The sequence below is a fragment of the Diospyros lotus genome, chromosome 15 (assembly GCF_014633365.1).
Source record: "Diospyros lotus cultivar Yz01 chromosome 15, ASM1463336v1, whole genome shotgun sequence".
Taxonomy (NCBI): domain Eukaryota; kingdom Viridiplantae; phylum Streptophyta; class Magnoliopsida; order Ericales; family Ebenaceae; genus Diospyros; species Diospyros lotus.
In genome coordinates this window covers 23,299,575-23,326,348 of record NC_068352.1, presented here as the reverse complement: position 1 = coordinate 23,326,348, position 26,774 = coordinate 23,299,575, and the positions used below count along the sequence as shown (strand labels likewise).

The 26,774-nt window shown below is 37.4% G+C and overlaps 1 protein-coding gene across 2 annotated transcripts in view; it reads left to right on the top strand.

The window, feature by feature from the left end:
• LOC127791958 (two pore calcium channel protein 1A) overlaps window positions 1–23,554 on the top strand; it is a 145,681-nt gene extending 122,127 nt beyond the window's left edge. For both annotated transcript variants that reach the window (XM_052322193.1, XM_052322194.1), the window contains exons 16-24: window positions 2,532–2,595; window positions 12,114–12,282; window positions 12,647–12,711; window positions 12,974–13,064; window positions 14,578–14,664; window positions 18,975–19,052; window positions 20,219–20,250; window positions 20,351–20,459; window positions 23,115–23,554. In XM_052322193.1, coding sequence (XP_052178153.1) covers window positions 2,532–2,595; window positions 12,114–12,282; window positions 12,647–12,711; window positions 12,974–13,064; window positions 14,578–14,664; window positions 18,975–19,052; window positions 20,219–20,250; window positions 20,351–20,438 — 674 coding nt within the window. In that variant the 3' untranslated portion in view covers window positions 20,439–20,459; window positions 23,115–23,554. The remainder of the gene's footprint in view (window positions 1–2,531; window positions 2,596–12,113; window positions 12,283–12,646; window positions 12,712–12,973; window positions 13,065–14,577; window positions 14,665–18,974; window positions 19,053–20,218; window positions 20,251–20,350; window positions 20,460–23,114) is intronic.
• Window positions 23,555–26,774: the final 3,220 nt, after the last annotated feature.

The following is a 26,774-nucleotide window of genomic DNA, read 5'->3' as shown; positions in this document are numbered from 1 at the left end:
AGCAACATTAACACGAAGAGGGCGGCCATACAACTTATAACACTGTTCCTTAGTATGCCCCCACTTGTGACAATAGTTACACTTGGGGCGTTTGCCCCGATTACCACGATCTCCGCCCTGGTCGCCACTACTCTGAACCTGAGAAGCCATGACTGAATCATCACCTGCAGAAGAGGGAGGCATCGTAGGAACAGATGAAACCCGAAGAAGACGAGAATACACTTCATCCATAGTAGGTACAGTAGGACTAGCAAGAATCTGATCACGAACAAGAGCAAGCTCAGGATCAATGGCAGCAAGAGTACACACCATGAAGAACTTATCCCGCGGAGTTAGATCCGCTGCAACAGTCTTACCAGCAGGTAACAAGGAGTTAAATTCAGCTTTAATAGAGGCCATCTGACTAAGAAAATCAGGAAGAGTCAAACCCTGTTGTCATAAACTGAGCAGATTAGACACCACTGAATACAGGTGTTGAATGTCATTAGTGTATAACGCCTTGGCCTGAGCCAACAATTCACAGCACGTGGTATAGTTAGTATAGATCGGATGAAGAGAGGGATCAATTGACTGCTGCAGGAGACTGCACAACAGAGCATCAGCTCTTTGCCACTCGGGTTTGTTTGTGGTCACATTCTCGACCTTGGTAGTTAGATGATCCTGTAAGCCTTGACCCATACACCATAGTTCAACCGCCTTGGACCAAGAGATGTAATTGGAACTACCCATCAACTTCTCAGTAGCAATAGCTGGAGAGGGAGACAAAATACCATAAAATGAGCCAAATTTACTAGTACCAGCCATGTTGGATAAAAGGGAGCCCTACAAGATCAACAGATCTGAAACCAAAGGGTTAAATAAACCAAAAAATAAAGGCTGGATGATCCAACACAGAGAACAGGTACGCTGGAGCGACGGCAGATGGCGGATGCCCTTGACCGGCAGCCGCGGATGGCGACGAAACCACCTGGGCTGAGATGGACTGAAGGAGACGAGTCCAATGGTGAAGACGGCGTTGTGATCGAAGCACTGGTGAGAGAGATCGGAGCAAAAATGTCTCTGTGAACAGTGCGAGAGAGGCGGCGCATGGCGGCAGGCAACGACGACGATCCTCCGAGTCAACAGATCGGAGGCCGGCAAACGCAATGGCTGTGGTGGTGTGCGTGATCAGTGGCCGGACGGTGAAGACCGCAGTTGACCAGTAGCGCACGCGGTAGAAATGCAGTGGGTGGCGACGGCGGTGGCACGGCAAGCTGCGGCGATCGATGGCGACGCGACCGACGGTGTTCGTCGGTGATGTGGGCGGCGGCGGCTAGGGTTTGTATGGTGGCTGCTAGGGTTTGTATTAAAAACTAGGGTTTGTGTTTTGGCTTTGATACCATGTGAAGCTTAGGAAATAAACCTAGCTTTTAATATGTATAAAACCACTTAATTAAATCTATAGACTATACACCTATATATATATAAATACAATGGGCCATGGGCCATGGGCTCTATCATAGGATTAACCCTAAACTAAAACCATATAACTCAACAAAGATGACCTGAGCATTCATGTCTACATGAATCATTCTGGAGAGTCCTAGTCAAGGGAAGCATCTTGGCCCAGAACTCTGCTACAACAACTCTGGATTAAGAACTCATATCTATCACTGAGCAGAACCACCTGAGCAAGTACTATGATGGAGGAAGATCTTTCCACCCAGGGGTAGCAACTGGGATTTAGGGAAGGTAAATCCTGATCAGAACCAATAGACATTCCTCCTGGGAACTTCTTTTCATCAAAATCCCCCAAGTTAAAAACCCCTATATGTAGCATAGACAGATCCCTGACATCTCCCAAAACAAGAGCCAACCGAAAGCAGTCCCATCTTCTCTGCCCAATCAGTCCTCTTGCCACCTCTGAGTTCTTCAAACAGATCAAAACACTGGAAAACAGGAGAGGACCCATCCTTGAAGTGTCCCAACCCATAATACTCAAGCAAGGAATAGTGTTGGAGCTTATATCAAAAGCCCAGCCCATTTCTGTAGTTAGGCAGCCTATCTTCAACAACAATGACCCAGGCTGAAAGAAGCAGAACTGGGGCTTCTGAGCTTATTACTCTTGAGACTTTAGCACTTTAGAAAGATGGAGCTGCATTTTCTAGGACTCAAATTAATTGGAAGGGCCTGTTGGCTGGCCCTCTCCTTAGGCAGGGCCTACCTGTATGAAGAAGGAAGCAGGCTCATGATTGAAAGTTGTTCCCCTCCTAAACCCATTCCAAACCCCCAAAATTCAGCAGCAGAGCTTTCATTAACTTAATTTTTTGGCTTTTATTTTATTTATTTATTTATTTATATATATATATATTTTTTTTGGGGGGGGGGGGGGGGGCAGGGGGTGTGGGGGATCTGGTACCTTTGCTTCACGTGCACTGTAATATTTTGTTTACAATTGCAACATATTCTATTTTGTCTTGTGTGAAAACTTTGTTAGTTTTGTATTTATCTAATGGACATATCTCCCCCTCTGTATTTTCCCCCTTTTTCAGTTATTGGAGAAACAGCAACTTTCTTGTCCCCCAATGGACTGACTTTTCTTTCAAATGGGGAATGGTAAGAACATACTTCATGACTTCTCATGTATCCTGATATGGGTATGATGAGCTTAGTGCATGATATATTTTTTCCCTAAAAATATTTTGAAGAATATTCAATTTAGTTCCTCAAGATTCATTAAGATGGATAGTGAAGTATGGATGGATTATGTTACTAATTTCTATTTCAATGTTTGTTATTGATGGATCGTGCACTATTTCCCTAAGATATTTATTGGTTAATGTGATAGAATGATGTATATTTTCCCTTCACCGTTGAATGGTATGTACAACCTTTATATACATGAAATTAGATTACTAAAAAAGGAAATTATATATCCTACATATATTCTCTATATCATACATATATTCTATATAACTCAAGATATATGGTTACTATATTATAGAGATAATATATATAAATCATATCTCAACAAGATATATGGTTACTATATTGTAGAGATACCATAGACAAATGTATCTTAACACTCACTCTTAAGTTGGAGCATAGATATTGAACATGCCTAGCTTTGTGTATATGTAACTCACATGAGTACCTCTGAGAGACTTAGTGACAAATCAGCTAACTTGTCATGACAACCCACTAATGTGGTGACAACATCTCCAGAAAGAAACTTTTCTCTGATAAAGTGATGGTCAATTTCAATGTACTGGTTTTGTCATAGAACACGAGGTTAGAGGCAATATATATTGCAACCTAATTGTCACACATTAACTGCATAAACTTCATTTGAATTACTCCAAACTCCCCAACTAGTTGTTTCAACCATGTCAACTCACACCTTGCTAGCGCCATGGCTCTATATTAAGCCTCTGTGCTAGATCTGGTGACAACACTTTGTTTCTTCCTTTTTCCTAGACACTAGGTTGCCACCAACAAATACACAATATCCAAATGTGGATTGTCTGTCACTAGGAGAGCCTACCCAATTAGCATCAATGTATCCCACGATCTGGCTATGACCATGATCTTTATACAATATACCACGACCAAGGGCACCTTTAATATAACGAAGGATACGATCATTGCGTCTTAGTGGTTGTCACAAGGTGAATCCAGAAGTTGACTTACTACATTGACTACAATTGAAATATCAAGACGAGTGATTGTAGGGTAGTTAAGTTTGCCAACTAAACAGCGTTAGCGCCCAAGGTAAAAAAATAGACTCCCCCTTTCCTAGTAACAACTTGATATTTGCATCCATGAGTATCTAATGGCTTGCATTTGAGCATCCTTATTTCTTCAGGCATATCCAACACATATTTTCTCTGAGTTATAGATACTAGTCTTTGATCGTGCCTTTTTAATACCCAAAAAATATTTCAGGTGACCCAAATCCTTAGTTTGAAAGTGTCATTTGGGGATGTGATTTCAACTCAATGATGCCCGCATCGTCATCCCCAATAATAACAATGTCATCCACATACACCACCAGAAGAATGTGACAACTAGATTTAGAGCGATAAAAAATTGAATGATCAACTCCACTCAGACTTAGCCCAAACTTCATGACAACTAAACTAAACTTTCCAAACCAAGATCAAGGAGATTGTTTAAGGCCATAAAAGGATGTCCGTAGATGACATACCTACCTAGACTCCCTTTGAACAATGAAGTCAAGCGGTTGCTCCATATAACCCTCCTTTTGTAAGTCACTGATGTGAAACATCTTGCAAGTGTCTATTTGGACCAAATAGCCAAGCAAAACCTAGTCCAAAAGAGTTTGAAAGAAGCCCAATAAGCCCTTTCAATTTTAGGGTTTTCCAAGTTTCCTACCTCAATTAAGATTTGGTTTTTTATGTATCCTACTTCAATTAGGATTTGACGTTTATTTTTCTTTTCCTGATTCAACTAGGATTTCCTTATTATGGTGAATTAAGGTTTAAGATTAGCCTATAAATATTCTTGTTCTAAGTATTAGAGAGTAGCTTTTGAATAATATCAAATTTTTTCTTCTAAATTCGGTTTCGTCCTCAGTTTCAACATGAAACTGGTTAACATTGATTCCTACGCTGCATTAGTTGGTATCAGAGCAAGCAAGCTCCCTCAATCCGATTGCTGGTGATGACAACATTGGCAGTGACAGTTCCCTCGGCGGCGATCGGGGAACTGAGGCCTCAAATCTTGAGGCAACATTGAAGGCCATGGAGAACAAAATAGATCTCCAATTCCAGTGCTTAGAGAGGCGTTTCGAAGAGATGGCACATCGCCCAAATGCCTTAGCCTTAAGTGCCAATAGAGATTAAGAAAATGAGACGCTACCTGCAAGAGATGAAGTTGCTCGTGTGTGCAGTAGTCATTTCAGCAGACTTGGTCTTGAAAATCAACAAAGGCAGCCTGCCTTTGATGATGATACAGAAGATGAAGCCCTGGAGGAACCTATGAGAGATTATCATAGGAATAATCAATACAATCGAGGTCACTAAAGAAACGCTTACAAGGACAAAGATGAGTTTAGGTTGAAGGTAGACATTCCATACTTAAGTAGTAACCTAAATATCGAAGAATTCCTAGTCTGGATTGCTAAAATTGACAGGTTCTTTGAATATATGGAAATACCTGAAGATAGGAGACTAAAGTTGGTGGCGTGTCAATTAAACGAGGGTATTTTCACCTGGTGGAATAGAGAGTAGAGCCAAAACGAAAGAGAGGGTAAACCTCCAATCCAAACCTGGTACCGAATGAAGAACTATTAGAAAGAGATTTTCTTCCTCCTGACTATGATCAGATTTTGTTTCAACAATATCAAAGATGTCAATAAGGACAACTAACTGTTCATGAATATACCGCTGAATTTATGAGGCTATCCGAGTGGAATGACTTAAGAGAAAGTGAGGGACATCAGGTGCTTAGGTACCTAGAAGGTTTGAAGGCTGCAATCAAAGACCATATAGGGGTACAGGTGCTACTAACTTTAGCTTGCACCAAGAATACGGCGTTGAAGGCAGAGTTGATGTTGCAAGAAAAGGGGTGAACTGATTATTCATGTAAGATGTATGTTGATTAGTACAAAGAAATTACTAGTAAAGACAGTATAGCACAATCCCAAGGAAATCAAGTCCGTGTTGACTGATATAGGGAGGATAAAGCTGTAGGTAAGTAGAAGGTTACATAAGTGAAGGAGGCACAAAAAGGGTTTAGCCCCTAGGCAAGACCTACATCAAGAAAGTGTTTAGGTGTAACCAACCAGGACATCAATCAAACGAATGTCCTCAAAAGAAGACAGTCCACGTGGTTAAACAAGGTGAAGAGGAAGATGGTGCCGAGATCTGTAGCCCCGATGGAGAGGATATCAAGTACAAAGATGACCATGATGATACTATTTTGAGCTATGTGGTATGACGAACAATGCTGGCACCTAAGACGAAAGATCCTAGCTAGCGTTGTCAATTGTTCTGAACCAAGTGTACCATCAAGGATTGGGTGTTTGATGTTATCATTGATAGTGGCAGCGAGGAGAACATTATAGGGAGATAGACGATGGAGAGCTTGTGGTTGCTAGTTGAGAAACATGTCGCTCCTTATACTATTGAGTGGATTAAAGCCACTGAGAAGGTCTATGTGACAAAACTCTGTAGGTACCTTTTTCCCTAGGAAAAATTGTGATGAGGTTTATTGTGATATTGTGGATATGGATGCTTGTCATATGTTGTTGGGTAGACCTTGGCAACATGATGCGGATGCCCAACATTTTAGGAGGAATAATGTGTACAAGGCTCGAGAAGGGAGAAGTAAAATACACTTTGCTACCACCTCGTCCTAAAACTTCTAAAGTGGAGGGGTAAACCTTCCTTACCATTGCCCATTCTGATCAAGAGATGGAGGAAGTAATCAAAGAGTCCAAGGTGGTGCATATAGCAATTGTGAAACAAGCTTTGTTGAATGAAACAGGGCAAGAACTAGTTGAGTATTTCAAATCGGTAAAAGCATTGTTGGAGGAGTTTAAAGAAGTAATGACAAATGACCTACCTGATGGAGTACACCACTGGTGCGAGATATTCAGCATCACATTGATTTGATTCCTAACGCTAGTTTGTCTAACCTACCCCACTACTGAATGAGTCCAAAAGAGAGTGAGGTTTTGAAGGGAAAATGGAAAAGCTGTTGAGAAAGGGCCAAATTCAAGAAAGCATGAGTCCTTGTGCAATTTCAGCACTGTTGACTCTGAAGAAAGATAGTAGTTGGAGGATGTGTATAAATAGCTGAGCAATTAACAACATAACAGTTGGGTACAAGTTCCCAATTCCGAGACTAATTTACATGTTGGACAGATTACATGGTGCTAAGTGGTTTTTAAAATTAGACTTGAGGAGTGGATGGCATCAAATTCGAATTAGACCAGGAGATGAGTGGGAAACAACCTTCGAGACTAAGGAAGGGTTGTATGAGTGGTTGGTGATGCCATTTAGGTTGACTAGCACCCTCAAGCACGTTCATGAGATTGATGAACTAGCTATTGAAACCTTTTTTTGAAAAAATTGTGGTTGTGTATTTTGATGATATCCTAATTTATAAGTCAATATGAGGAAGAGCACTTCTCGCACTTTAGGAAACTACTAACAATCTTGTCGAAGAATAAGTTGCATGTGAAACTTGAAAAAGTGCAATTTCATGACAAATAAACTTCTATTCTTGGGCTTTATTGTCAGTGCTGGAGGGATACAAGTAGATGAAGAAAAGATTCGAGCCATCAGAGTGCCAACCCCGAAAACTCTCACTGAGGTGCAAAGTTTCCATGGGCTGGCTACTTTCCACAGGTGTTTTATATGCAACTTTAGTAGCATTGCTGTTGTTGCCAAAATACAACAATTAAAATTTGGTGATGTGGGGTCCACTCGAGCTCGGTGTCGGGTGAAGTTAGGTTGCTGTAAGAGATGTTGCCTCAAGGGAGGTTGCCGTTAGGATGCTCGCCGCAAGGATTTACCGCTAACTTCGCCGCAAGCTTTGCCGCTAGGTTCGCCACGAGGTTCGCTACAAGCTTTGCCACAAGCTTCGCCACAAGGTCTTGCCGCTAGCTTTGCCCCTAGCTTCGCCACAAGGTCTTGCCACTAGCTTTGCCACAAGGTCTTGCCACTAGCTTCGCCACAAGGCTTCGCCGCTAGCTTCGCCACAAGGATTCGCCGCTAGCTTCGCCACAAGCTTTGCCGCTAGCTTCGCCACGAGGTTCGCCACAAGCTTCGCCACAAGGTCTTGCCGCTAGCTTCGCCACTAGCTTCGCCACAAGGTCTTGTCACTAGCTTCGCCACAAGGTTCGCCACAAGGCTTCGCCGCTAGCTTCGCCACAAGCTTTGCCGCTAGGTTCGCCACAAGCTTTGTCGCAAGCTTCGCTACAAGGATTCGCCGCTAGCTTCGCCACAAGCTTTGCTGCAAGCTTCGCTACAAGGATTCGCCGCTAGCTTCTAGCGAAGGATTCGCCGCTAGCTTCGCTACAAGGATTCGCCGCTAGCTTCGCCGTTAGGTTCGCCATAAGCTTTGCCGCTAGCTTCGCCACAAGGATTCGGCCCTGTTAATGCTGAGAAAATAGGTTAGAAGGCTCGCGAGAATCTTCCCCACGAAGGCCCTCTTATGCCAAAGTCAGTCCCGAATCCCGATGAATATTCACGAAAAAATAGTCAAAGTATCTTCAAAGTGATAAGATTTACCGAGGTTCCCACGAGGTTTCTATTTGGAATTGAAGACTGTCCAAATGAGTGTTGTTCCTGGTTAGCGAGCGCTGTATGTGGGACTTGTTCCCCTCGCCCTGTCGCATATCCATCTACTTGTGCTTCTTCTTGCTCCGAACGCTCCATGCCCCCTAGTCCGGCGGTATGGTTGCATTCGAGCACAGGAAAGTTCCCGGAATGCACTTCGTTGTTAGGGTGATCTACTGAAAATTCTGGTACTGTAGAGTTCGCCTGGTGGGAGCTTTTCGTGGCTCCCATCCTGGTATGAGTGCTCCTTCGGGTGGGGTCAGGCAGGCTCGCCCGACTGGCTGATCTTGTCCCTCTCGGCATTTTGTGTTGAAATTGGCTTTTTATTGCAGTTTCCCACAGACGGCGCCAAATTGTTGTTGCCAAAATACAACAATTAAAATTTGGTAATGTGGAGTCCACTCGAGCTCGGTGTCGGGTGAAGTTAGGTTGCCGTAAGAGATGTTGCCTCAAGGGAGGTTGCCGTTAGGATGCTCGCCGCAAGGATTTACCGCTAGCTCTCGCCACTAGCTTTCGCCACTAGCTTTCTTCACCCGACACCGAGCTCGAGTGGACCCCACATCACCAAATTTTAATTGTTGTATTTTGGCAACAACAATTGCCACACCCATGACTGAGTGTTTGAAGAATGGGAAATTCTATTGGGGAGAGGAAGCCAATACTAGTATTGTTGTGTTAAAGGAAAAGTTGTGTATTGCCTTGGTATTGGCACTGCCAGATTTTGACAAACTATTTGAAGTGGAATGTGATGCCAGTGGAGTAAGGATAGGGGCAGTCATGTCCCAAGAGAAGAGGCCCATAGCATACTTCAATGAGAAGTTGAGTGAAGCAAGGCAGAAATGGAACACATATGATAAGGAATTCTATTATGTCGTTTGAGCTTTGAAAATGTGGGAGCATTATCTAGTTAGGCAAGAATTTGTTCTGTACTCAGATCCTGGAGCTTTGAAGTTCTTGAATAGCCAAAAGAGAATCAGTAGTGATATGCATGCCAGGCAATCTCAATTTTTGCAAAAAAATCCCTTTTAAACTGAAGCACAAGTTGGGAGTGCAAAACAAAGTGGCAGATGCTTTAAGCAAACGAGTAGATTTATTGATGACAATGAGCACAAAAATTGTGGGTTTTGAACAACTAAAGGATTTGTATGAGTCAGGTGAGGATTTCCAAGTTCTCTGGGGGGAAGTGGGAAGTGTTAATGCGGTCACCAATCAAGACCCGACCCAAGGCCGACCCAACCAAACCGGAACAATATCACTGGAATAATAGCGCCGGAACAATATTTTAGTACTTCTTAAGTTTTAGAATTCTACTTGATTTAGGATTCTACTTCATGTTTGATTAGGGTTTTATTTTTATTAGAATTCTAGTTAACTTTTACTCAGGATTTATTTCTATTAGGATTTTAGTTGGATTTTGTTTACAAATATTAAATGGATTTGGATTAGCCAAATACTATAAATATGTCTAGGATCTAGAGTTTGTAATCAAGTTTTATCAATACAAATTTCAGCAACCTATTTGGGTTTTCTTAGCAAAACAATCTTATTTTTGCGTCTTCTTGAAAGCCAAGCTTTGGTTGAAGTTTGTTCTTTCAAGGGTTTATTTTGGTATGTTTTCTTCACACACGCGCTACACGCTATGTCAGGTGGTATCAGAGCGGTTCATCAACCAATCAGATGGAAAATCTTGAAGGTAACGGTAGCAACTAGCCTCGTGACGGTGATCGGGGGCTGCCCGCAGTTTGGAGAGCAATTGAAGAACAACGGGAAATAACTCGTACAATGGAGCAACAATTGAGTGAATCCGCAACCAATTGAGCGTTTTACAATGAGTTAAGGATAATCGGAATCGGACTAATGGCATGAATCAAGCCGGCTATGTTAAACCGAGAAGACCAGCCATTAATCCTGTCCTCATTAATCCTAGAAGACCAATGATGGATGATAGCGACGATGAGGATGATCTTAGTCGTATGATAGCCAACTCTAGTGGTAAAGGGGTTAGGAGGAATGCGTAGCAACACAACCATTGGGGAAGCGATGAGTATAAACTAAAGAATGGCTTTTCGATGAGTTTGGAGCTTGATTTCGAAGACTATGTTGTCCCAACAACCTCAACGTTTGCAAACTCAGGTCTGATTTATGTTGCTAACATGACAGAAATTCAAGGTTATTGACTCATACTGGGGTATTTTCCAGTCTCGAGGGGTCAGGCATTGCTTCGCAACCCAAGGATGGTGGCGTTTCTTCTTATCGGCTTGCGACTGTAAAGGAGATGGAGGTCATCGTAGTTAATACTTCTACAGTTTATTCAAGCTCTAGCATGGTTGAATCGAAGACAATAGGAACATATTCACCTTCATGATTGCAAAAGCAAGATGGTCATATGGGTCTCTTTGTGGATAGGGGTGTTGGATCTCCCAGACTAGTTAACTCAGGTAGTGCAACTGCTTTTGATATTAATCTGAAATTAGATTCCGAAACTAAGAATGCTATAACAGCTGCTGCTATAGCTAATCAAGTGTTTTCCTATATGCATAGGGTGAATAGTGCAACTGCTTTCCTGTATGCACATGGTAATACATTATCAAAGAGATGAAGAGCATCTGAGAACATAGAGAATTCAATTTTGTTAAGAATGCCATATTATCTCCTCTTTATTTTTGTGATTGAGGATTGACACTCCTTTTAGTTTGTTCACTTATGCAATTTTTGGAGGATATTCTTATACTTGGATCTAGGTATCTTAAAACCGCTGCATTCCTGACTATCCTTTTGTATAGGGTTTTTCCTCCTTAAGGCTGTTTCTTCTTTCTATATACTTGTAGTTTATATTAAAAAAAAGGGGGGGAAAGAACAGTTTATATTAAAAAAAAAGGTGGAAAAGAATCATGAATGTTGACCTGCTAATATATTTGGTTGAGTCTGTTGTGGATGATATCTTGGTTTATGAGGGCCTTAATTCATGGTAGCATTTTCTAATTTAGTTAACAATTTTTTGTTAAGTTACCCGTGGTTTTATGTATGTGGGAGACAATTAATGGGAGATGTTATCTACTTGTATTTTTTCTTGTTTAATCTGAATTTTATTTATTTTATTTATATATTTCTTAGTTTTCACCTCCATTCTTTTACTGCATAAGTGATTACACATAAACATACAACCCAATGAACCCATTGACATGCATGCCCACACAATTGAACTAATCCATTGTATACTACTGCTACATAACAGTCCCCATTGCAACTGATAGTACTGGATGCCGTTAACAGAAATGTAACAACCTAGTGGTTTATGTGTTGCAATACATGTTCTTAAATGCTCTGTACTTTCATCAGAAACTGTCAGTTTGGACCCCATTAAGACTCTAAAACTTCTTCCTTAATTAGGAAAGAAACCAGTTTAAGGGAATAGAAGGTAGAGAGGAGTTTGGTGGGACAGTGTAATAAAAGAGGCCATAATGCTCCTAATAATGTGTTTTACATGATTAATTGCAATAATATATAGCCTTTTATCGATGTTTAATTATAGTAAATATTGTGCGGCATATTGAGGATATGGTATATGACATCCACATACTAATTACTGTACCAAAATGGTCCAACTCCCAGGTAACTTTGTCCTCTGAAAGACCTAAGAAATTGTTAAATGAAGTAAAGAGCACAAGTTAAAATCTGTGTGAACCTATTCAAAACCCTGAGATATGCAGTAGAAAAGGGATATGATCTTTTGCTGAGTTTCCTTTGTCTCTATCCGTATCATTATCTGGTACTCAATGTCTCTTATCTTTATCCATATCACATTTAATTGCTTCTTATTTACAGGATCCGTTATCTTCTTCTTGCAAGATTGTTAAGATTAATTAGGCTCTTGATGCATGTCCAACGTTACCGTGCCTTTCTTTCGACATTCTTGACCCTCATTCCAAGTTTAATGCCATACCTGGGAATCATATTCTGTGTGCTGTGTATCTATTGCTCTCTTGGTTTACAGGTACTAAATTTTTAAACTTAAACCTACTTTCCATCTGTTGTCCTGGTTTTTGAGTGGAGGCGTAATGGTTTTTCATAGGCTGTCACCCTAAAATTTATTCCTAGTGATAAATTTATTACTCCTTGTCTTTTTTCCCTTCTTTTCATATTAGAATTATGGAAGTTATCCTTATTTCATGTCATCTTCAATTATATTTCTATCTGGTTGACTGGAAGTCTTTGTTAGTAGGAACAGATAATTTAATGTATGTGTTTCTTGGACACCTCAACGCATATCCATAATCAATAGTCATTTTCCCCATTTTACTATAGACCTACTGGGGCAGGATGTTATCATTCTCTTCTTCCTCTTTTTTCATTTGCAGATCTTTGGCGGTATAGTCAATGCCGGCAATCCCAATTTGGAAGGAACAGATCTTGCTGAGGATGAGTATCCTGAGCCATTAAAATATGTTCATACGTGCAGTGACATGCTTTTTCAATCCATATACATTTTTTATCCATTAACAGATGTATGAAATATTCTAGTGAGATGTGTAATTTACAGAAGTTAATAAGCAGGCTGCATTTGCTGAAAATCCTACATCTTCATCAGCTGGCACTGTTGTTTATTCTGTATTATTGCACTTGCTAGGATTTTAGCTTTGGGTTAAATTCAGCTCAGTGACTTGAGTTTCTTTGACAAAAATCAGCTACCTACTTTTCAATTTTAATGACTACCCAAATGGAATGGTGACACTTTTCAATCTACTTGTAATGGGAAACTGGCAAGTATGGATGCAGGTATCGCTCTGTTAGAATCTTCTGTAGCTTCTCTTCATCCATTCTACTCTATTCATGAAATTTATGAACTTGTCCTTTGTTAACTTTTGATATACTTCTAGCTGGTTCATTAGTAGGCATGCCTGTATTGTTTCGTCTTAGTGATCTATATTACATACCATAGTTAGGCTATAGCTGATAGGTAATCAGATAGCTTAGTGTCTGACCAGTTGACTGTCAATTTAGACTCCTGTTACCTGAAACTGGTCGGTTGAGCACAATACAACAACAACAATCACAGTGAACCTTGTCTTGTCATGATGTCTGAAGAGAAGACCTTCAATTCAGCCTCTTAGCTTTTACCTCAATGAATAAAAGCATTTGACAAATTGAGCTGTTCATGGTTCACAGTTGCTGTAGCACCAACTGAAGCCCTCTCTGTCAGGTGTATGTATCTCATTTTATACGATTAATACCTTTGGCTCATAGAAATGGTTCACTCTTCCACAGAATAAATTTTAGAGAGTCCATTTCAACATTAAGTTTTCCTAATAAATTTATGTGTTATCATATATCATACCTTGCACATTATTGGAGTGTTCGATCATTGTTTCACTTTATTCTTTGACTACACTTTTGGAACTATTTTCTATTGATGTTTCCAGAGATTTCTTTGCAAATATTGATGGAAATTTCTCCTATAAATTTCACAATTGGAATGAATGTTTATTTATATACCAATAAAAGACTAAAGTGTGGGGTGTAACGGGTGTTAAAACTTCACACTATACAAGTTTTCCCTGTATTTTATGATGTCAGTAAGTGAAAAAAAGTATATAGGTTGAATATTTGAATGCTAACATTTTGAAACTTGAAAATGAGATTTATGAGGAAGTTTGTAGAATAGAAACTAAAAAAGTTAGATTTAGACAACAATGGAATCACACCAGAGAGCTCTCTGGAATAGAGTAGATTCATCATGCCGTTTTTACCTCTCCCTTTCTTATGTGTTACTTTTCAAGCATTGAAATGGAAGAGAAAAGCAAGTAGGACAAATGTGTAAGTTTACATACAGCATGAAAACATCTAACCTTTCGGTAACGCTTAAAATGTGAAACTTAAAAGTTGATGTGATTTTATGTCAACAATGAGATTTATTGTGCTTTTTGGAACATGAAGCTATTTTTTAATCACATGATGAGCTAAGAATTCTGATTCTGAACTAGATAGAAGAGATAATATCAAATCAATAGCCTCTCTGAAAAATCTAGCAGTAGTTGTGAAGAGTGAAATGAGAAACTGTACAATAGCTCTTGTACTTGTGACATTTGGTCACTGGCCTAGATCATAAGGGTGTAGCACTATGTAAATAATAGCTGTTGTCTGATAAAAATATGAAATGATGCTGTCCAGCAATCCTTATATATAAATGTTTCATATCTTGTATTTCTTTTCCTAGCTACTTTGTTAAATGAGGGCTTCTGCACATAGCTCTTGTGTTGAATCACTAATACTTCATGGTTTCACATTTCAGAGCTACAAGGAATTGACGGGAACCTCTTGGACATATGCCTATTTCATTAGCTTTTATCTAGTAACAGTTCTACTGCTTTTCAATTTGGTAAGTGTCAACCAGTGCTTATATAGTTAATGTTTTCATTCAGCTATAGGTTTTGCAGAAATATAACCTTTCAATTGCCAGATCCTGTTCTAAAGTTTTTTCCCAACGTTGTATAAAAAAATTACAGTAAAGCACTTGCATCTCCAATGGAGTTAATATAAATACATATGCTGCATGAATGGACTATAAAAACCTTACCTGAACTTTGTTACAATGTATTAAAATTCATGGTTGTGGGCACACATTGGGAAAAAGATGGGATGCATATCTAATGATCTTATATGGCAGGACATGGATGTCTGGCCAAAGATTCTCTCTCCCCCCCCCCCCCCCCCCCCCTTCCTCTTTCTCTGTCCAGCAAGTAGCAAAACCTTGTATGGTAGGACTGGCATTCTTAACTCTAGAAATTTGAATCCCAACGCTTTCTCTAGGTTTCACATCTTGGAGTAAGTAAACTTTTGTCCAAAAATGGGCAACCCAACCATAATCAAGCAGACACAATTTAGCAAAGTTTCTTACATTGATCTATCTTGTTAGTTTGCTTCCTGCTCAATGAAACCTCTATTTTAGTGTTAAATTTTTTGGATATAGGTGTGAATATGTTGTTGAAGGCAATGTTTTGAGAACTGGCCCGACCTGTTGGATTTCTTGTCAAAAAATTGGTCAATTTTTTACAAGAACTGTGGTTGAACTAGTGAACCAGTTGAACCAGACTGGTTGGACTGGTCAAGATTTTTTTTTAATTTTTATTTTTTCCTTTATTTTTAAATGTTAGAAAATATTATAATAATTTGAGATGCTTGAAAAGAGTTGATGTCTACTATTTGAATACTATCTATCATTTTGTTAATATATGTATAATTTTTTAAAATTTTAATTTGTAATTTAAATATTAGATCATGAGTTTTATTTTACTTTCACCATAAATTTGTGTTAATATTGTTGTTTATTTTTTTTAATTGTAGAATAATTAATTTCACTTAATGCTCTTCTAAATCTATTAAGCCATATGTGATAAATTTTATTTTTAAATGTTTTTTTATCATAATTTTATTCAATATACATTTATTCTATAGAAATACATCCCAATTCAACCCTGGTCCGACCACTGAACCATGGACCTTCTCCCCTTTCTAGTTCAATAGCTTAGTCCCAATTTCTGAACACTTGGAAGGATCTATGGAGGAATTTAAATTGATAAATACAAATGGCTTAAAAAGTAAACATTTCAGATTCACTTGCTAATGGGACAACTTTGGCCCTTAGGGACCCTTATCTTTTGGTGATAGTTGCTGCTTCACCTGTAAAACATCATTCTCTGCATTGTATTCAGTAAGACATGCCTCCCAGTCAATTACGTAATGGCATTTACTCAAAGATCAGGAGCAATTTCTAGGACCATGTTCAAAGCATAAAATTTCAAGCATTCAGTTTGGCACTCAAGCTAGAGCATAAATCATAAGTTCCCATCTTATTGTAGTGCTAGTGCTTATCAGGGAAATTGTTAACCAAATGTAAATTGAAAAAGGAAAAACTTTTATAGTATCTATTAAGTGATCAGAATCCTGTTGCTAGTTTAGCATAAATCTTATTGTCAAGGCTAGGGAAAACATTGGGCCTTTCTCTTCTATCCAGTATATTCAATGTTGCTGAAATAACCCTCTCACCAAATTTGTCTGAGCATCAGTGACCAAAATTCATGAGCTACCAAGTAAGGGCAAGAGCAAGATGCTGTACTTATTTCAGTTCTCAGAGAGCCTTTGAATAGCTTTGATTGGCAGATCCCTGCCCATTAGTCACTTCATCTGGTACATCTTTCTGCGGCCTCCAGTATGCAACTCTTAAAATTGAAGATTTTTTGCTTTCAACTAAATATCATTGGTGACGACATTCAAAAATGGTTACTTAATGTACTGCTTTTATTATTAAAGAACCTGTTTGACTGTGCATGAGAAGCCAAAAAACTGCTTTTTTTTCTTTAATAAAAACACTTCTATGAGTTGTTTGTATTGTTTGGCCAAAATTAAAAGGACACTTTTACTGACAGAAAAAGCTTTTTTTTTTTTTTTTTTTTCTATGACAAGCAAAAAATTCGGAGTTTCTGCTGTGAAGCAAAAGCATAATCAAAAACTAAAATGATTTTTTTAGGAAAAATTGCCCCCCAATCAACATTTAAATTACAAACATTACACTAATTAAATAGTATTTGCTACATAAACACTTTTGTCAATATCATTTCAATAAATTTATTGTTAAAAACACTTTTTTTCATTCACTGGCCAAACACAGTTGTGAACCACAACATCAAATGAACAAGCTGAGATCTGAAATTTTCTACAAAACTAACTACATTTTGGTATTTGCATATAAATTTTTCCTGGTTTAGGATTTAATTCACGGTTCATGTCAATAGCTGAGGAATAGGTTTTTCCCCAGATTGATATCCAGATAGCCAATTCAGCAAGAGTTTTTTTCTTTTTCAGCACGAGTTGTGTTCCTCAAAGATTGAAAAGGATGTACAGGGTGGCCAGCTCCTCTGGTGCTTCCAATAATATTTTTTCAAACTTTAAAAACTTACTCTCTCAATACACAATTGTTCAGAATGAGCTTTGGCAATGGTTGCCAGTTCATCCATGATACTTGAAGTGAAAGAAGACAAAAAGAGATAGGCCTAGTCTTTATAAAAAAGAAATGGCCAGCCGAAAACGAATTGCAAATTAGGTTTAGTGGGACCTTTGGACGTGATGCTTAAAATATAGACATGCATATGAATAAACGTTTATTCCAATTTGGATTGTGTATTTAAAGGTTCTTAACTCAGACCTATTAAGTTTCATCTGATCAATGGAAAGCATAGAAAACTATTCTGTATCATTTTTGTTTTTCTTTCTTCCCTGAATCATGTATGCAAAACTTCATTACCACCTAAGAAAAAGTTAAGATATTGATTGTCAAGTTGCTAAAAAAGTGAATAATTGTGAGAAAATTTGGTATTATTTTTCTCTTCCACATGATTACAATATATATAGGGAAAAAAAAATCAATCAAATCCCTAAGGAAAAAAAGAAGGAATTCTAATTACATCAATCAATCAATCCCAATAATTAAGATTGATTATAATCAATCCCATAGATTGTGGGATTGATAATCAGCCCCATAGATCCAACAAACTTTATATCAAAGAATTCCAACACTCCCCCTCAAGCTAGGTTGTAAATATTTATCATACACAGTTTGCAACTCAGATCTTCAAAATGTGCCCCTAGAAGTGCTTTAGTTAGGATATCGATAATCTATAAATTAGAAGGAATATAAATCGGCTTGATTACATCCCCTTCTATTTTTTCTCTGATGAAATGCCGATCTATTTCAACATGCTTTGTTCGATCGTGATGAACTGAATTTTTGATAATACTGATGGCAGATTAACTATCACACAATAGCCGGATTGATCCCTTAGAAGGTATCTTCAACTCGGCTAATACTTTTTTCACCCAAATTCCTTCACAAACATCGTGAGCCATAGCTCGTAATTCTACTTCTACACTACTCCTAGCTACCACAACTTGCTTTTTACTTCTCCATGTTGTCAGATTTCCCCAAAGATAGGTACAATATCTAGAAGTGGATCATTTGAGATTGAGCCTGCCCAATCTGCATCAGAATACAATTCTACTTTCCTACTTGAGTTCTTTCTGAATAACAATCCCTTTCCTAGAGTCATTAGATAAAAACTAACCTAGGATGCTGTCAGAATAAGCAGTGTAAAATGCTGCCGCAAAAGGCAGTAGATAAAAACTAACCTAGGATGGTTGTGAGAAAAATAGGAGGTGTGTAGGGTTGCTCTAATACCATGAACAATTGTGAGAAAATTTGGTATTATTTTTCTATTCCACATAATTTCAATATATCTAGGAGAAAGAAATCAATCAAATCCCTATAACTAAGGAGAAAATAAAGAATCCTAATTATATCAATCAATCAATCCCAACAATTAAGATTGATTATAATCAATCCCATAGATTGTTGGATTGATTATCCAACAAACTTTACATCAAGGAATTCCAACAAAAAAGAATAGATATTATGTTGAACTTTAAAAACTTCTAATTTGGATGGATAAATTTTTAAGATGGGCGCTTAGCATTTGAAGTTACAGAGCTTCAATCAGATTGGAATAACTTTTGATGCATGCGATCTCAGTAGTATTTCTACTGTTTTGCTTTATTTGTTGCAAGTTTTACAGGTTCATCATCAGACAATCTTCTGAGGATAACGATTGATATGCATGTGCTTTCTTGTAATTTCAGGTTATAGCTTTTGTCTTGGAGGCATTCTTTTCTGAAATAGATCTTGAAAATTCAGAGACATCCGAAGGCACAGAGAAGGTTGGTATCCTATTAGCATCTTAGTGAATCTTAGTGATAAGAATGGAAAGAAAAGTAGCCCTGCCAGGGGGGGCACTAACAAATTGGTGCACGGAGAAAATTAGAAAATAGAATCCTAGCTTTATGGAAAGAAACTGTGATATTGTTGTTTGTAATTACATTAATTCTTTGGCTTCAACCTTTGATGGTATTTAAAGGAATTATTTATCGCAATAGAGAAAGATGAAGGTCATATTATAACATGCTGCAAGTTTCAAAGTTAGAATTCCTCTAAAGATGCCCTAGAAGTTTGTGTTCCCCTACAGACAAAAATTCAGTGCCTTGGTTCTTGGCGATTAACAGTTAGTTACCTACTTGTTCTAAAGAGCGTAGGACTATTTGCCAGATATTTTGGAGTTAACTAAATTTGCATGAGCAATTAATTAACAAATTACCAAGATACATCTTTGTGATTATTCTTTATTCTAACCAACTACCAAGCTGTTTGCTTCAAATGCTTCAAATGCCATCAGCAAGTAGAGTCGTGTAGTTTGTATTAGACATTTTCCCAATCTCCTGGGTAATTTAAGTACCCATTTCCTAGGTAATTTGTGTTTCTAAATGGCAAAGCACAAAATGGAAGTTGTGCCCTAGATCATTACATCAATATGATAGGATGTCCGCCGAAAAAATCAGTTAATAAGACATGCTTTACTTTACAAAATGGAAGCTTTAATGCAGTGGGTGCTATTTATGATGTGGATCACTATTTGTTGGGATCAGATCATATTTGGTTCTTATACAAATCAAAAGATTTTTCCCGTGGCACCCAAGAGTATGATGCTTGTGGAGGGACTGAACTGTCACAATTTTTATGATTCTTAGATCTCAATGCATGGGCACAAGATCAGTTTCTTGCATAGTCTTCTTGTAGGGAAGAAATGTTTTTATCTTTGCTTTTGTATATCCTATAGGAGTCCTCAATGTCTGTGTTCAAGCCTTATCTTGTACAAAGTGATATTTGGCTAACCTTCAGGCTCCTTGTATATAATATCTTATTTGGCAACAAGATAATTAGCATAACTGTATCAAGGAATTTATATTATCAACATGCCTGACGACGTGTAAATATATAACTTGGATGCATTTGTAGTAGCTTAGTAATGCCACCTGCCCTCTTGTTGCAGGAAGGAGGAAAGGACAGGCGGCGCTCTATTGGGTGTGTTTCACATAGAAGTAGCCAGTTTAATAATATTTCATTTACAACCATTTCACTTTCTAAAATAACCTGGGTCGATGAAATTGTTTGCATGGTGCAGCTCAAAAACACGGAGTCAAAGAATTGATATTCTTCTCCACCGCATCTTAAGCTCAGAGCTGGACCAAACACAACATTCCAGTGCATAGATATCCCTTGCATCCTTTCTGGTAAACTTTTTGGCATTCATAATTTCTTTGCTAAGAAAAAATCTTGCATGTTGTCACAATACCATTCAGAAATACTGTATGACATTATTGGCCAAAATCTGTAGTTTACTAATCCAGAAAATGGAGTGAACTCACGTGCCTAGAATTGTGAGTGCAAGCTGATCTTCCCTAATTACTATAAATTGGTATCAATTGATAGGCAGAGAAGCTTTACAATATGGAATTATCGTAAATCTTTATGATCCCTTATGCTATTGTGGCTACTTATAGTCCATGGCCCTTAATAACATTACTATATTTGCGAACTAGTCAAAAGAAGGAAAACGTTCCTGGCAATTGCTGCCAAATTGCCACTAGACAAGAACAAAAGAAAACAACAGAGATGAAAGAGCCCTCTAGTGCACAAGGCTTTCCACTTTGTGAGAGTTGGAGGAGGAGGATCGCAAATGAGTTGAGTCCTTCGCGAGTGGCTTGATGTTCAACTCGACAAAAGTTCGTTCGAGTTCGTTTGTTAAGGTGAACGAGTCAATCCTGAGCCGAACTTTGAACTCAATTTGTAAACAAATCAAGTTTGAGCTCAATAAAACTCGACTGATTAAAGCTTGCGAACATGCTCAATTAGAAGTTCACGAATAGTTTGTGAATAGGCTCGTTTATAAATATATTAATAAATTTATTTATTATAAATATATTATTTAACATAAAATTATCAAACTTTGAATTATGGTGAATGATATTATGTTTATTGTAAAGGTTAATAGCTTGGTTTATCCTCAACTTAGGATCATTTTGCAATTTTATCCCGTTTTGAGAATTGCTTCAATTTGGTCATCATACTTTAAAATTGATGTCAATTTTATTCTCGATTGATCTGGTGTGTTTCACAAGTGAGGTAACGTACTAATTTGTCCAATAATTGGCACATTAGCAAACGGCGTCGTTTTGCCTTATGGTTTGTAACAAGAACAAGGCAAAACGATATCATTTTGCTGATGTGTTAATTGAGGATAAATTTGACATCAATTTTAAAGTATGAAAAGCAAATTAAAGTAATTTTTAAAATATGATAAAATTGAAAAATGACCCAAAGTCAAGAATAAATCAACATATTAGCCCCCCCATTTTACTTTTACCCAAACACCATAAGAAATCACAAAATACTTTTATTTAAAAAAAATAAGAAAATTTTTATCCTTTTTCGTGCCCAAACAAGTTACAACTTGCTTTTGAACATTAATATCTTTTGACAATTGTATCCCGACCAATATATACATATAAGAGTGTGTTTGTTAATTAAATACCAATTGAATCTAGTTATTATTATTATTATTATTATTATATTTTAAGTTTATAGATATCATGTTAGAGTATTGAAAATATGTGATGAGATTGACGCAAAGAGTTTCAGAGGCCTTGGGCCTTGGCCTTAATTGCCTAAAAGAAAAAGGGTGTGGTGAATGTATGTTTCAGGTAGCCCACTATTATGTACCCACCTTGGCCCTGAATGCCTAAAAGAAAAAGGGTTAATAGGCTGATTTATCCTCAACTTGGGTCATTTTTTAATTTTAGTCCATTTTAAGAATTGCTTCAATTTAGTCCTCATATTTTAAGATTCATGTCAATTTTATCCTCAATTGACACATAAGCAAAACATCATTTTGCCTTGCTCTTGCTGCAAATCATAAGCAAAACGACATCATTTTGCTTATGTGTCAATTATTGGACAAATTAGCATGCCATCTCAACCGCCACGTCAGTTAGGCCATATGTCAGGATGATTGAGGATAAAATTGACATCAATCTTAAAGTATGATGACCTAATTGAAGCAATTTTCAAAACGGGATAAAATTGTAAAATGATCTTAAGTTGAGAATAAACTAGATTATTAAACCCTTATTGTAATTTAAAGTTACTATTAGTTGATTATTATGTTGATGTTATATTTGTTGATTATCATGTTTGATTTAAAGTTATTATTTGTTGATTATTTGCATATCAGGTTGTAAAAATATTTCTAGCTAATATGAGCCTAAGCCCGAGCCATCAAGTTCTGTTGAGCCTGAGCCGAACAAAAGCTTGAGCCAAGCTTTTGCTCAATTCATGTGAGTTGAGCTCGAGCTCAAGCCTAGAAGCTTGTTCACCGAGCCAAGTCTGAGCTCAGCAAATCTCACATTGGCTCTACTTGGTTCAATTGCAACCTTAAGGACGATCATTTTTGGACGCATCTTTGCCCTTTTTCCCTAAACCCTTGAACAAAACAAAAGTATGTGTTGTTGAAAGTATTGCTCAGAAATAAATGTTCTTGGTAGTGAGCCGTAGCATACTGTTAGTGATTCGCTGAGAGAGAGAGGGGGGGTTGAATTGGATGCTCCCTTTACTTATTCTACTTTCTGCTGTCAGAATTTTTCCGGATGCGCACCTATGCCAACTCTAAGACTACTAGCAAATAAATTTTACTTTCTTTTTCCAAAGCCTCCTGATTGTGCTGAAGAAAAGTGAACACTGCCTATCCACCAACTTATTTCCTTTTAAGCAATTTTTCGCTTTTGGTTGAAGTTCTCAAAGGATTGCAACTTTCTAGTGTGGCAATATGGTTTTCCAGTAATTCTGGAGAGAGTATTTTGATACTACAAATTTTCTGCATTACATGACAGGCTTGATGATTCAGACTAAGCATGAGATATGTTCCATGGCACGGCCTATTCTAGGAAGCTCAATTCTGTGTGTAAGCCAGATGTGAATGGTCCATACTGGCTTTTTGCTTGCACGCGAGGCAATGGAAGAATGGTATTTTACCAGGATCAAGCTGTGTTACCATTACGTTTCCTTTTCTTTTTATTGTTTGTTTGGCTAATGTATTGCTTGTTGTACGGCATTCTCTAATCTGAGGAAAAGTCATTTAGTAGTGGGATTCATTTTGATAAGATCTGTGTAAGAAACTTAGTTGCCGATTACGGTCTGTTTGAACTGAGGGCAAGCTCTAGGTTGGTTGGGGGAATGGTTTCTGTGGGCTTTAGTTCAGTGGATTTCAAAAGGCTTGGCTTTTCTTTTTTCTGAAATTGGTACTATTTATAAAAAGTTTATTAAACTGCAACTGAATCCAAATTAATTGCCAAACTACTACTCCCAAGTAACAATTGCATGCTGAACCAAAAATTACTGTTCTTAAAAGAACAGTAAAGAACCACTAGCTAAACCAAACCTGCGGCAGCAGCCCAACTAGCATTTTTATTCTCGCATGGAACAATTAAAAGTAATTTGTTACATAATTTTAGAATATAGTAGTTTAATAATTTTTTTTAATAGTAAAAGGTTTGAAAATGTTTCCAATATGTTTACGAGTTGGGAGCAAGAAAACATAGGAGCATTGAAAGGGCATTGATTGTGATAAATCTCTGTGGATGAATCCACCTATACAAGGGGAGGCCTCATTTACCAAACTATCATCAAAATTGAAGTATGATATATGCTTTTAGGGGTTTTTTTTTTTTTTTTTTTTTTTACAATTGATAAGAATTTATAGCTATTATCTTTTACGTATATACCAAATAAACTTCCCCCCCCCCCCCCCCACCCCCCTATGGCAATATAATCATCAAACCACCCCATTATAAAATAATATTTATCTTCAAAAATACTAGAGCCTTCTATTCTCAAAGCCCGTGTCTTTGTGTGCATTGCCTCTCAAAAGAGGTAGAAGGCTAACTTATCACCAAAGAAGGTTATCATCACCCTAAGAAGGGCAAACGTCACTTCGTGCTGAACATCACTAGCACGTAAAGGAGTGTGCAATTTTGTGGGTCCCTGTCTCTCTCCTCTCCTCTTTTTTCTCTTTTTCCCTCTTCTTCTCCAACAACCCTCTCGTTGCCTTTCTCTCGTCTCCTTCGTAATTGCCTCATTGTCTCTCGCATCTTAATTGTCGCTGCATTTTTTCCCGTCCCTTATCGCCTCATCGTTCGTCGTGAAAAGGGAGGATGCAATGGCGAGGGTGCTGAGACAAGGCAACAAGGCGAGACAATGACAAAAAAAAAGGATGCAACGGCGAGAAGCAAGGCAGTGATAAGAAGGCCAGTGAGAGCAAGGGAAAGGGAGAAAGAGAAAGAGAGAAAAACAAGATAGGTCTCTTAGGGAAAGAGACCCCTTGCCCTCTCCTTTCCCCAAAAAAAAAAAAATATAATAATTGAGGGGGTAACGTTACTCCTATTAAAGGGGGTGAACAAAATCACACTCCATAAAAAGTGAAAAATGCAGTGTAAATAAAATAATTGATAAAATAAACCCTAACGAAAAGATGGCTAAATGGGTATATATGCCTATATGTTTTAGACATTAAAAATTGGGATATGGTAAAAAGGAGGACAATTCTCATTTGAAATCAAATAAAAATAAATCATAATAATAATAATAATAAAGAATATTTGTAGCCACCCCACCTGCATAGACACAAGGTTTTATCCCTCATTATTACTGTCGCATATCTTGGATTTGGTGCTAAGGAAAATGTTACATGAACAATTTGGGTGACAATCCAAATTTATCGTGATATTTTAAACCCAAATTTTTTTATATTCGCCCAAAATCATGCCTTCTTCCTCATACTCTATCTCTCCTCCCTCCCCCCTTCTCTTTCTTTCTCCTTCCCCCTCTCTTGCCTCATTCTCTCTTTGCTAGTTCTTTGTCGACGCAGTCGCTGTCCACAGTCGTTGAAGTTGCCGCCATCAATGATTCTGATCACCATTACAATCGTTGTCGACCCATCCATCTCCTTTTCTCTCTCTTTTTCTCATCCCCCCTCCCATTTCTCTCTCTATCCCCATTATTATCGTCGTTGCCATTAACATAGTCGCCGCCTCTGTCGTTCACCGTCGTTGAAGCTGCCGCTATCAACGCTTGTGGTCATCATTCACCTCTGTTGCAACCTCCATCATCGTCCGCCTCCGTCATTCCAGTAGTCGTTGATGCCTTCATCTCTTTCTTTGGGTCTTCTGTTCTTGCTTGTCACTTCTCTCCTATCATTGTTCACCATATGCCTCCGCCGACGCCTCCATCTCCTTCACTCTCTTTCTCTCTTTCTAGGTCATTTGTTCTTGCTCGTCGCTTCTCTCCTATCACCATTCGTCATCCACCTCTATCATTCCAACTGTCAACGCCTCCATTTCCTTCTCTCTCTCTCTCTCAGGTCTTATGTTCTCGCCCACCACTTATCCTCTCCATTCATCGTTTCCTACCGTTCATTGTCATTTACTAAAAATATATATTATATCTAAATATAAATATACACAAACTAAGTATATATATTACACAAAAGATTTACATATATAAAAATATATTTTTTAAATACAATTATAAACTGAAAACATATTATACAAAATTATCTAGACTAAATTAAACCTATTTTGTTACTTTTAAAAATTTTAGATTGTAACATGTTGAAACTTTCAAGAGCATAGTTTGACTTGCTATTTTTAAAAAATTATTTTGTAATTTTGTTCTGTTTTTTAAGTTATAAAATAAAAATCAAACTATAAACCATAATATTATAATATTTATTTTTAATAAAAAATATATTCATATATCTATCACAATACAATTATATTTCTTCGCTTTATCATTCATACAAAACATAAAATTTTATATATTTTGTAATTATCTTATGTATAAATAATTAGATATATTCTTATATTATTATTTATTTGTATTTCTTGAATTGAAAGGTCAAAAATTATATGTAAAGTTGTACAAAATCTTAGTATCATATTTCATAAAAGTAAAAATTGTATGTAAAGTTAAATAAAACTATAATATCATATTTCACGTTTATCCAAACAATACAAATAAATAATAACATAAAAATATACTTTTAACCCGAAATATATTATTTATTTGTATCACTGTTTAGTCTATATTTTTATTTTAAAAAATATGTATATTTAACCCAAAGTTATATACAAATAAATTTTTAGTAAATATATTATATATTTATATATATGTTAGTTTAATTTTTTAAAAATTAGAAACAAAATGGTTAATCCATCCAATCTATTAACAATATGATATTTTTATCATTTATGATAAGCTAAAAATACATATTTTTTTGTCAAAACTTTAAAAATATTAAGTGCAATATACTGAAAAATAAATATAAATCTTCTTTATAGGAGAACGATGGTGGACAACAGGGAACGGCAAACGAAGAGGAGAAGCCGCGAGCGAGAACGAGAGAGAAAGAGAGAGAAATGAGATAAAGGCACCTACGACGACTAGAACATTGAAGGCAGACGACAAACAGCGATAAGAGAAAAATAGTGGATGAA